Source organism: Littorina saxatilis, linkage group LG5 (assembly GCF_037325665.1).
Source record: "Littorina saxatilis isolate snail1 linkage group LG5, US_GU_Lsax_2.0, whole genome shotgun sequence".
Lineage (NCBI taxonomy): Eukaryota > Metazoa > Mollusca > Gastropoda > Littorinimorpha > Littorinidae > Littorina > Littorina saxatilis.
This window is the reverse complement of record NC_090249.1, coordinates 33,466,062-33,478,306: the sequence shown is the minus strand read 5'-3', so window position 1 is coordinate 33,478,306 and position 12,245 is coordinate 33,466,062. Positions and strand designations below refer to the sequence as shown.

Here is a 12,245-nt window from a genome sequence, read left to right as displayed (position 1 = left end):
TTCTGTATGGGTGTTGATTTCATTGCGCCCGTGATGATTCTCAGCGCTTGGTTCTGTACTTTGTCTAGGGCCTGCTGGTGTGTCTTGGCTGCTGTTGCCCAAGAGCTTGATCCGTACTCAAGGTGCGGTCGTACAGTCCCCTGGTAGACTGATTTCAAGATCTTCTCGTTTGCATCTTGTATGAACTACTGGGTTCTTCAGACCAGAAAGAACAACATCCAATAAAGGACATTTTCTGTTGTCCCTTTTGCTTTAATAAGGCATACTCCTTCCTGTGTAAACAGTGAAGCTCACTAGCCCGGTAGCTCAGTTGGTAGAGCACTGGACTTGTGATCGAAAGGTCGCAGGTTCGAATTCGGGCCGGGACGGACACGGGTCAACTTTATGTGCAGACCCAGAGACGGAAGCCATGTCCCACCCCCGTGTCATCACAATGGCACGTAAAAGACCTTGGTCATTCTGCCATAAGTGCAGGTGGCTGAATACACCTAAACACGCAGACACCTGGGTAGCGCGACTCCGTTGCTGCTAGCTTTCCACTGGGAGGAAGCGACCCGGATTTCCCAGCGATGGGACAATAAAGTAATGAAAATGAAAATGAAAATTTGGCCAGTCTTTTACATGGGATAAGACCGTCCCTCCACTTGGTCACATATCCAAAATGAATAGCCTGGCTGCTCTCTGTGCATATTGAGAATACGAAATATAACTTCTTTTTTTTTAATGATAGGCATTGATCATTTCAAACGATACAGATTTGTTATGATAAGCTTTCTTTGATGCAATGTTACAAATTGTCACATGAAAAAGCGAACCAGTAACAGACATGAACCAATTTTTGCATTTGATACACTTTCTTTGGCACATACATGTACTGACATAGTACAGTTACACTCAAAAAGTGATTAAAAAACCATCGAAGAGAAATTGTAAAATGTGAAGCTTTTACACTTTTGAATTCTCTTGTTCTGTAGTTCGCCAATAAAAACATGACTGCAATGTGCACATAAGGAAATCATTTTGGAATTACGTACAGTTTCGTGTATTGCCATTGTGCATACTCTTTTTAACAGCTGTGGTATTTCTTAGGCAGACCCATGCAATGTTACTGTTGGTAAGCTCTCAAAGGTTCAGTTTCTATTAAATAAAATGGAAACTGAAAGTATGAATAATTATTAATGAGTGTGATGTGTCTCACACTGTGAAAGTTTGATAATGATAACAGAAATTATTTAGAAATGATTGCACATGTAAAGCAGAGGTATGTTTATCTCGTTTCTTGCCACAATTCCATTTCTTCGTGCAAAAATATTTACAATTCCTCATTATGCCAAAATTGACATGACATTTTGTTGACCTCTTTCGGCAAGGCACCCGTTTAGCCTACCCAAACACTGTCACACCATTGATACTCTCACATGCATAAACTATGTCTGCAATCATGTCACTCAAATTATACGTACATGCAGTGATGCAGAATTTGTTTATCTATTTACACTCGTGCCATCTGTACCATTCATTCACACCGGTTCACTTTCATGTGAACACAAGTACATGAGCCGATGGCGCGGTTATTTTCCCAGGTTCAGAAATTCAAAACCCTCGAACCACAGTTTTACTGCTGGAGAATTTATAGCGCTAAATACTTCCTTTTGTTTTGATTTTAAATCTTGGCGGAACTCCTGATCATGCGCTGAGCATGAAATCTGAAATGCACTAATTTGCTCTCACTCACTCTCGTGATAAACTAAACCTTTCAGGTCATTACTAAACCTATGTAGCAATATTGTGTAACCTTGTCCAAATTATGCACACTTCAATTTACAGCCACTCAATGGTGACTCATTTTGCATCTCAATCTTTCTTCTTTTTTTTAAATCTCTAAAGTGTTCTTCAACAAACACTGCGTCATTTCTCTTTGTATTTTTGTTGCTTCATTTGTCTTAACGACTCTCACACAGATAGACACAGATGCAAAGTCACACACACACACACACTTTTATCCATTCTGTCCCTCTATCTTTTTTGCTCATTTATAAATCAACTTTATCCCCCTCTCTCTCTTCATTGTCTCTCTCTCTCTCTCTCTCTCTCTCTCTCTCTCTCTCTCTCTCATTTTATTCTCTCACACATAGACAACCGTGTCATGGGGAGTAATAGTGATCCTGTGTTTGACGCTGAAGCGGCAGGTAGGGGGAGGAGGCGCCTGACTTTGCGACATCTTTACCCCCCAGGCTAGGCCCTCCACGTGCAAAGCTGGCCAGCAAACTGTCACTGCAAACAAGCATGCAAATGTACAGGCATGCATTGGATGCTATAGTGTCAGGGAGGGAGATAAAACAGTACTTGCACTGAAAATAAACATGCATATCTACAGAAATGAACACATGCAGAAATTAATAAGAACATGCATATATATGTGAGAAAATACAATAAGTTGCGTCAAGCGATATCAAAACATTAAGTCAATCTGTCAGCCTGAAACTAAAAGATTCGACACTGAAAACCTGGGATCAGTCATCGTCAAGACTACTTAAACCTGGCTTGCCAAAACCCATTGATCGAGCCAACATATTAGACCTCATTTGTATAAACCAATTTTCTTAACTTCTGAGCACATTTTCAGAGTAAACCATTTTAACTTTACATTTTGGGATTCAAGAATTAATAAGGAATACAATGCAATCATTTTTAAATCTGTAAGTGACAACTTCATCGAACAAACTACGGTAATTTATTAATTTTTAAGCTTCTGATTTGAAATGCAATCCCATAGTCTGAGTCAAAGAATGTTTGACCAAAGTTTCCATCAATTTGCTTAAAATAAGAGGTTACCACAGTGCAGCCTCAGCTTTTTAGCCAGATAACGTCATCAAAGACATTTATTGAAAAAAGGAAAGAGAAAAAAAACGGAAAACCCATCTGGGGATATATATTATCTGGAAGAACCCATAAGTAAAGTTTCTTCAAGATCTGCCCAGTAGTTCTCCGGGAAGTGCTCTCTTTTTACACAAACACACATACATACACACCCTATCACATTGTCTGGATTCTCAGTCTATCTGAAAACATTTAGTCAAAACTTGACCAAATGTAAAACCATGCACGCCTGTAGCAATAAACACAGACATGCAGATATAGGACAAACACAAAACATTGAGGGAATCTGTACAGAGGAACAAAGTCAAACATGACTATTATGGGGGCATATCTGCAGGAATAAAAAGAAACAAATATCTATGGGAATATTAACATGAACATGCCTATCTGGAGAAAGAAAAAAATTGTGAGGGAATAGGTCTGCAATAGATGCAACAGGGAGAATAAGGTGTAAATATTAGGGTGAACGCAAACAATAAATAATGCACATGCATTGTCACGATTGTAATACACTGGTGATATGAACTATGACGAAGTGAGACAACAGGAGCATGTTTTTATGTGTGCCCTTTCTCACACAAACTTGCAAATAAAATGATTGCAATTTTAGTTTGTTATTCTTAAAAAACAAACACACACAAAAATTAAAAAAAAGAAAAGATATATGCTTTACAAGTTCAAAATCTAATGCTACATGAAAACCTGATCACTTCAAATCACGCATATATCCTTTCAGCGTCAATTTTACTGCCCAAAGTACCATTAAATGCTATGATACAAACTATCAGGACATACACCCACACAGACAGGCTCTCTCTCTCTGGACACCTTTACATGCACTTGTATATATGTACGATGCTGCAACGCTGACAATACAACTTGGGTTACATGTAATGTGTGTGGGTGTGTGTGACAGACTGTGTGTGAGAGAGAGAGTGAGTTCAATCAGGGTTTTTAATTGTGACCCTCCACCACGGAATGAGTCGCATGTCACCTTTGCATGATTTTCATATTTTTACATTTTCCTAAAGAGTTTTTTATGCTCTATCCAGTGGTGAAAACCGTTATAGAAAAGAGCGAAAACTGTTTGAGTTATAAGCCTGTGACTAAGGTGACCCTCACACTGTTACCAGACACTACCCGGGCTTATATTAAGCCTTGCGCAGAACCGCGCGAGGTGACATGACTCATTTCGTGGTGGAGGGTCACAATTAAGTATACATGTATCTTATCTCTTCTAAACTTGCATACCTAGGTTCCCTTTTCACTCATGGGTTGAGGTAGCATATCGTCACGCCCTAGAAATCTTGCAAGGGGAAAAAAAAATCATATTTTACTTTTTTAAAAAGAAGAAAAAAAGAAAAGCAATACATGTGACTACAAGCTTATGAAGGAAATGTGCTGAACTAAAAAGAATAAGAAGAAACAAATAAAAAATAAAAAGAAAGCTTAGGACTAAAGAAGAAAAATGCATCTATATGTTTGGGACTACTGTATATATGAGATATCCAGGATTGTTTTTCAGGATCTGTAAAGTTGACAAGTGGGTCATGTAAAAGAATACAACTCACAGTCGCAGCATTGGATCATGGTGTCTGTTTACAGCAACAAACAATATTTAAACAGTCAGTGCACGCACAAAAGCACATCAGTGAAGTCAAGCATGTCAGTGCATTCAAGCACGTTGGTTCATTCAAGCACATCCACAAACAAACAAGAACAGGAAGCATTGTTTGCAAGCATTTAATATTTTCAACAAAGAATAGCAGTTTTAAATGTTGCAACTTCATGTCTTCATGCAGTTACCAAGTCATTAAAAATCACGGTACTGATAGCTTATCTCCTCTTTGTTAATAAATATACGTATTAACTTCTGAGTATGAACTCTTGACAAGCTATGTAAAGAAAAAGTTCCTGAACTTATGCTTAAAACTTTTTCAACTTTTCAGATTCTACGGATTTGAAATAGTTTGTGAAGCATTTTTGGTTACAGTGGTTCTGGTTTTTGGAACAAAAGACACAGTGATATCAATTTATCAAAATTTATCTTGGTTACAGTTCCTGTATATAAGCCTGAAATCCGTGATCTCCTCAGATCTTTCACTTTTGATTGCAACATTCGTTTCTGAAAGTGGAAAACAAGATATGCGCATACACTGTATTCAAACCAAACACCAAAACTCAAAATGCTTTTTAATGAGTTACTGTATATCACTTCTCTTGGTTATTCTTCTCCTTAGTGTTAAATACAATACCATTTGAAAACAAAATCATTGTAGCTTTGAATGAATGTCACCTCCACACATCTATGTAAAAGTTTAACAATTTCAGAAGTTATGCTTTTATGGAATTTTAAATTAAACGAAAATGAATAGAAGGTGTAGTGGGTGCAGAAGGTGATTAAAATATCTTGTTTTTTTCTGTATATCAAAGTAGTTATTTTCTAAATACACCAGATAAGATTACATCTTTTAATGCATGTATGCAAATTATATATATATATAAAAGAATGAAGTGACAGCTTTTAAAAAGTTTGTTTTACTATCATTTACTATTATTCGACAATCCCCCAAGCACTTAAAAGTGCAGTTACACACAGATTCTTTTCAAAGATAAAACAATCAGGTAAGATATATAGTCTCCCAGTAACACTTTAGGGTTGAATATGAATCCAACAGCGACTGATAAAAACAACATACACAGACTCTCTCTCTCACCTTCTGACACAATCTCCTGGTCTCTCACACACTCTCTCCCCACTCCCCCCCCCCCCCCCTATCCATACAGAAAAGGGAAGACAAAGACTAAGAACAATGCCACTTTGAATGTTCAGCCATAGACTTCACTCTATTTACATAACATCTCAGAATAGTCTGGCCAGGCCAAAAGCAAAAGGGCAAATTTTGTAATATACAGAATATGACAATGACAGCTAAAATCATTGTTGTAATTGGCTTATATGCCATAGCCTTTACAAGATAGCAGGCTGAAGAAAAAAAGCAGAGATTTGTACACATCACAATGAAAAGCCAGATAGCCTCTGGCAGCTGTGAGAAATTGCACCATAAAATGTGATCAAAATAAAATGTCATCCTTTCACGAAATGACAGATGAATACACAGTAGTCAGTACAGTGAAACCTCTGGTTTAAGACTCTAGTTTTAAGACCATCTGGTTTAAGACTTGTTTTTAAAACCTTGGTCTTCATGAAGTGTGCGCATTTATCACCAGTTTAAGCCTATTTCCTTCACAAGACCTCATTCCCTCGGGTCTTTTTGAGGTCTTTTTGAGAGGTTCCACTGTAAATAACTTGGAAACAATGGGAGAAAATCTCCATCACAAACATTAAATGACATATAATTACCCTTTCCATAGTACATGTTATATCAGAAGAACATCAGTACAGTGTCAATGTGAAACAAAAAAGGTTCAGAAATAACAATGGTGTTTGTGAAAGTCCGACTTTTTAAACACAGACTATATCATTATGGCTGAATAAGAACCTGAACTGTTTCACATTACAGCTAGATGGCAAGACTAAACACGTCCAATTAGTATGAAAAATTGGCTTGTTATTTTACAGTCAAATTGGCAAGTTATTTTACAGTCACTAAACGCACAGATTATGAAGGATGAATCAATCGATGAATTTGAGAAATAACTGTGTTGGGGTTTAACTGCATGTGGAAGAGTTGTGCCCCTTCCAAACAGAGAGCCAACCAGTTGCTGCTGACTAGTTTCGAAAGAACTACAAAACATGTACATCCAACCAAATCCATGATTGCTTGAGTCCTCAAATCATCGGCAATCGTTGGAGTCACTGTTTCAAAGGGGTGCAACTCTTCTATCGCCAATAAAAACCTGATATTTATTTCCGTATATCATCCTTTAGTTATGTGTCTTGCATTTGAAGTGCAGCATCACCAAATATTAATTATACTTATGCAATGATGAAAAGAGATGGTTAGTTCCTTTAGCAAAGTTATTGACTTGGCACTCGATGGAATCAGAAGGTGGTATCTGATCTAAGTGGGAGAGAAGATTTGGAACAAGGACAACAACCATAGTTCTCTACAAACTACTTCAGCATTTTTTTAAATTTAGCCCATATCACCATAATTAATTGTCATGAAATATAACATAAACAAGATGTCAGTTGTCACACAGAATTAACAAGATCGCATGCTTTTTAATACATTTGTCATTTCTCTCAGGAGGAAGATATTCGAAAATAAAAAAATGAAACATATATAATGACTGAGACATTGTTCAATAAAATAGATGATATAATAGAGACAGTGCTCTATGTGTCTTAGCTGATGGACTCAGTACTGCTCACAACTGTCGGTCACAAAACACATAATATTTTGCTCGCACGGACACAATGGACAAACTACTGAAGCAATGTAAAGTAGAGACTGGGTGGAAAGGGGTAGTTTTCAATGGTACTGGGAAAGCAGAACAGAAGAAGGACAAATACATAAAAGGGTATCACTATTAGCACAGTCACATCTCCTCACTGTAAATGTTAATTTTGTCAGCACTCTACATACTGAAGGGATGGAACATTGTATGAAGCAGCAACTCTGGTATCAAGTAGCACAAACTGACACTAACAAAAAACAAAAAACAGAGGGATAAAGAGTAAAAGCAGCTTTGGTAGTAATTAATGCCTTTTACTGATGTACAGTAGTGAAAAACTTAATCCTATAACTGTATGACAAGCAAAAAAGGTGTACTATGGACAATTTTGGAAACTTTCTTTCTTTATTTGGTGTTTAACGTCGTTTTCAACCACGAAGATTATATCGCGACGGGGAAAGGGGGGAGATGGGATAGAGCCACTTGTCAATTGTTTCTTGTTCACAAAAGCACTAATCAAAAATTTGCTCCAGGGGCTTGCAACGTAGTACAATATATTACCTTACTGGGAGAATGCAAGTTTCCAGTACAAAGGACTTAACATTTCTTACATACTGCTTGACTAAAATCTTTACAAAAATTGACTATATTCTATACAAGAAACACTTAACAAGGGTAAAAGGAGAAACAGAATCCGTTAGTCGCCTCTTACGACATGCTGGGGAGCATCGGGTAAATTCTTCCCCCTAACCCGCGGGGGGATTTTGGAAAGTGAAGCAATGAAGCAATATTTAAAAGCAGGAACAACAGATGGGACTATGGTCGCTGGAATTCCAGGAGGAGAGGGAAAAGGAGTCAGACAGATGTAATGATGTTCAGACCAAATGCTAAGGCTAACACTTCTATGTTCACAGAGCAAACTCTCGCCACATAAATTATTTGATTTTGTACAAACCACGGATACACAATGACTAAATTTACATCTGATCTAAACAATATAGTAAATCTGGTCATATGTCTTGCTGGCAAACATCAAATTCACAAAAACCTTGTTTATATCAGTAAACACAGATTATGTCTGTACCGGTAAAGCTCACATCACTCGAAATAAAAACAGTAAAAACAAAGAACTGAACATCACCCATTTGACTCTTAGTAAGACTTAGTAAGACACACTGCTTTTTGATTCATTAAAGACAGCAAACAAATCCAAATACCAGACAATTAAAAGAAAGTGTATCATATACATTAAAACTATACAAATAAGAATGCGGATGTACTCAAATATTGCATTTTTCCAAGATCAAAACTGTCATATTTTTTAACTGTAAGTAAAAAATAAAAGACTAATAGGTACCAGGTAAGACAAGCGACTAAAAGGTTTAAAACTTGTATATAAAACAAAGCAAGCAAAAAGGTTTAAAAAAAAAATCAATCAAAATAAAATATAATAAATGTCTTGTTCCTCAAACACTGACCTTGAATTGAAAATGCATTTTGTGATCATCATAGCCACTATTGATCTCAATATCAATTTGTGGCCTGTGCTAAACTCTGTGATTGTTTTTATTAAAATGTTGTGATCATTTTCATACAACTCAGTGATCCTATCATATATAACAATTTGGTACAATTCCCTGGTTTTAACAAATCAAGTAAAAACATCTACAGTAAATTCAGTTTGAATATAGTCAATCAGTCTTCAGTCTTGCAAAAGACTACACACACACACACACACACACACACACACACACACACACACACACACACACACACACACACACACACAAACACACACTTAAACACTCATGGCCAACCATCCAACTCACCACTAAAGCAACAGTAAAAACAAGCTAGCTACGAAGAAAGAGCTGAGTATTGCAATATTACTGTGTGCGTTAAAGCAACGCAGACAAGAGGCCAGCGACACTGGGGGTGGGGGGGACACTGGGATTTGAGGCGGACACTGGGATTTGAGGCGGACACTGGGGGAAACGTGTAGCGTGTACAGCACAGGTCGGCAGGTGCGCGTAGAAATGACATGATCACCTGTTGGCGTTGGTGGTGTGTATTGTGTTGATGGTCTGCGCGCGTCGTGAGTGAACCTGCCTCTGTCGCGCGAGGAAAGACTGTCCCATGTTATTGTTGGCCAAACGTTCCTCGGCCGCTTGACGGTGAAGCTGCATGCCCTGCGATTATAAATACAGCTCCAATGTTTACTGTGCTCTTCTTCTACATTCAATTCCATCAGTTGCCTTAATTCGAAAATTTTTAATTAAATTTTGATTTAATATAATATACTTACCCAATTCTTATGAATGCATTGACTTTAGTCCCACATGCTAGATGTCGAAAAACCTCTCAAATTACCTGCCCTTAGTAGGGTGGTAACCAAGCTAAAAGCGACGCCATAGCCGTTGCTATGGCCTGACCTTGCTCGGTTACCCATAACACCCTGCGCACCACGTGAGCGCCAGCATCCGTAATAATCATTCGAGACTATTTGTCAAACAAACCCCCAAGGACATAATCCAGCGGGGACGGATGGGAGGGTATTAACTATAAGAATTGGGTAAGTATATTATATTAAATCAAAATTTAATTAAAAATTTTCGATTTAATCACATATTCTTACTCCAATTCTTATGAATGCAGATTCCTCCTAAAGGTGGAGGGAACCTACTTATGTCCTTGTAAGAACCTGCCCTGCAGCAACTAAAACCAGCCATGAACTGGAGCCATCAAGCCGCGTGCAGGAGATATCCCGAAGATAGAAACCGATGAACACATCATCTGATCTCCAGTAAGCCGTTTGCAAAGCTTCGCCTAGGCGACCAGAACGCAACACGGCAATAAAAGAAGCACAAAATCTGTACCCGAGCTGTTGGCAAACCTCGCATAGGCGAGAGGAACACCACCAGCCAGAGAAGAACACCAGACTCCCGAACGCCTGAAAAGGAATAGAGGGAGGACTGAACGCCCCCCCCCCCCCCTGTTCGGAACGCACCACTCATAGGACTGTCCTATGAATGTAGCAGAGCCCCTAGAGAGAGACAAATAAAAGACGTCTCTTTCGCTCCATTGTAAAGAAATAAGAACCTGAGCTAAAGCTCGTGGTTCCAAAAGACAGTAACGTCAAAAAAGGGATTAAAAAAGTCCAACCAGACAGTTAGAAAATCCGAATCTCCCGGAGCGATAATCCTCCCAAGAGGAGGGAATCAAACACCAGAGGATATTGACCAGGTTTCTGAAACCCCAAAACCTGGCCAAAAACCGTGAACAAACGGAACCAAAAGCCCTAAGGCTACATCCTCTGGCAAACCCCAAAAACGCATGTGCCTCACCGCCCTATAGGGCTGAGGCCCAGAGTAAGTAGAACAAAGTCCCACGCGCTAAACAAGGGGGAGCCTCTAAACCTCGTAAAACAAGGTCCCTTGATCATGCCGACAAGAGCGCCATGAGCAACAGAAGAGAGGCCTATTTGTTTCAAAACAGCTGAGATAGCCGATAAGCCGGAACCTCAAAGAAGAGGCCCAGCTGTCCAAAGCCAAAAACTGAAACAGAGGTGAAAAACCACCTGGCTTGAGAGAGGGGCGCTAAGGAGTTGCACCCCCGCTCTAAATCCCCAATTGGCCAAGGGGGCCAAAAAAGGAGCATACACAGATAAAGTGGAGGAAATATATGCTTCGTTCCCAAAGACCAGAGTCAGAACCCATGATCTAAAACACAAACAGCACGCCTCCAGACCCGTCAGCAGAAGAACCCCTGTGCAAGCCCTGAAAGGACCTGTTGAGCGAGTCGGCCAGATCGCAGAGCTGGCCGGGGAGAAATTCCCCTGAGAAAAATGATTTAGTGTGAAACCCAATCAGAATCCCCTATACTCTGTCTGACAGGGAGCGAGAACTTGCTCACCCCAGCTAGTTCACATAAGAAGCAACCGAAGAATTGCCCGAATGCAACAGGCCATGCCTGTAAATAGCAAAAAGGGAAAGGCTAGTAGACTAAGAGCCACTGCTCCTAACCTCAGGCAAAAGAGAAGCCCAAGGATTCACGTCTACATCACAGCCTCAAGACTGCAATCACCATTGCAGGCCCCATCTAGACGAAAACGCATCCAAAAAGCGGTCTAAGTCCAGGGGGAAACAGAGCTAGGGAAAAAAGTCCCCTGAGCGATCCAAAAGGATTCCAGCCACCTTCCCGAGTGGAGGAACCCACTCTGGAGGAGGACCCTCATGTCCCAGACCTGAGAGGCCGAACCCCCGAAAAAACTTGAGGAAAGACTAGAGAGCCAGTATAGCTATCGATACCGTCCGACCGAAGATCGGGTCTAAAGACCCCGCAGAGGCCTGCTCTCGTGCCAGTCTGGCAGTGAAAAGAGCTTATAGCCTCCCTATTCTCTCTTGTGTGAAGAATAAACCTTCCAAGAGACAAAGTCGAACAGCATGCCCAGGTAAAAAACCTGGGATAAGGACAGCTCGGAATTTAGCCTGGTTACTGAGAGCACCAGGCAAAAAACCTGGTTCAACACCAAAAGAAAGTGCAGCTGACAAGCTGATTGACCTTGAAAAAGCTCAACCAGCCCCCGAGAAAGTCCAGAGACCAACACCCCCAGAAACCGAGCCCTTTCCTGTGTGCAGAAACACAGAAGGAAAGCTCATGTGAGAGCACCGAGGAAAATCTCAGCCAAAGCTGAAAGCTCTAGCCCATGCCGACCCACCTCCCGCAGAGAGGGAGGCGACACTGAACCAAAACACCCCTTTGCAACTGGGAGCGCCTAAATGCGCTGCCAGAGGTCCAAGAAGGAAGGGAAAGATTCCAGCTATTGAGTAGGTTTCAACAACCCCCGAAAAAGCCTGACCCTTGCTTCCTGCAACCAGCATGAAATCAAACCCCTTGTAAAGGAAGGAGATCACACCAAGCCAAAACAGTGTGGGCCTAAAACGTCACAGAGAAACCACTCCGCTCCGTGACGACCCTAGCCCAAGCTGCCAGCAGCCTGGCTA

At 40.1% G+C, this 12,245-nt stretch overlaps 1 protein-coding gene across 2 annotated transcripts in view; it reads right to left on the bottom strand.

The window, feature by feature from the left end:
- Positions 1-733: 733 nt before the first annotated feature.
- Positions 734-12,245, bottom strand: part of LOC138966928 (protein Hook homolog 3-like) — a 40,463-nt gene continuing 28,951 nt past the window's right edge. Inside the window, exons 22-24 of one of the 2 annotated variants that reach the window (XM_070339329.1) lie at positions 9,292-9,431; positions 4,132-4,186; positions 2,136-2,274 (exon numbers count right to left, since the gene is read on the bottom strand). In XM_070339329.1, the coding sequence (XP_070195430.1) occupies positions 4,132-4,186; positions 9,292-9,431 (195 nt within the window). In that variant the 3' untranslated portion in view covers positions 2,136-2,274. Of the gene's footprint in view, positions 2,275-4,131; positions 4,187-9,291; positions 9,432-12,245 lie in introns of both variants that reach the window. The other variant, XM_070339328.1, reaches the window with a different exon arrangement.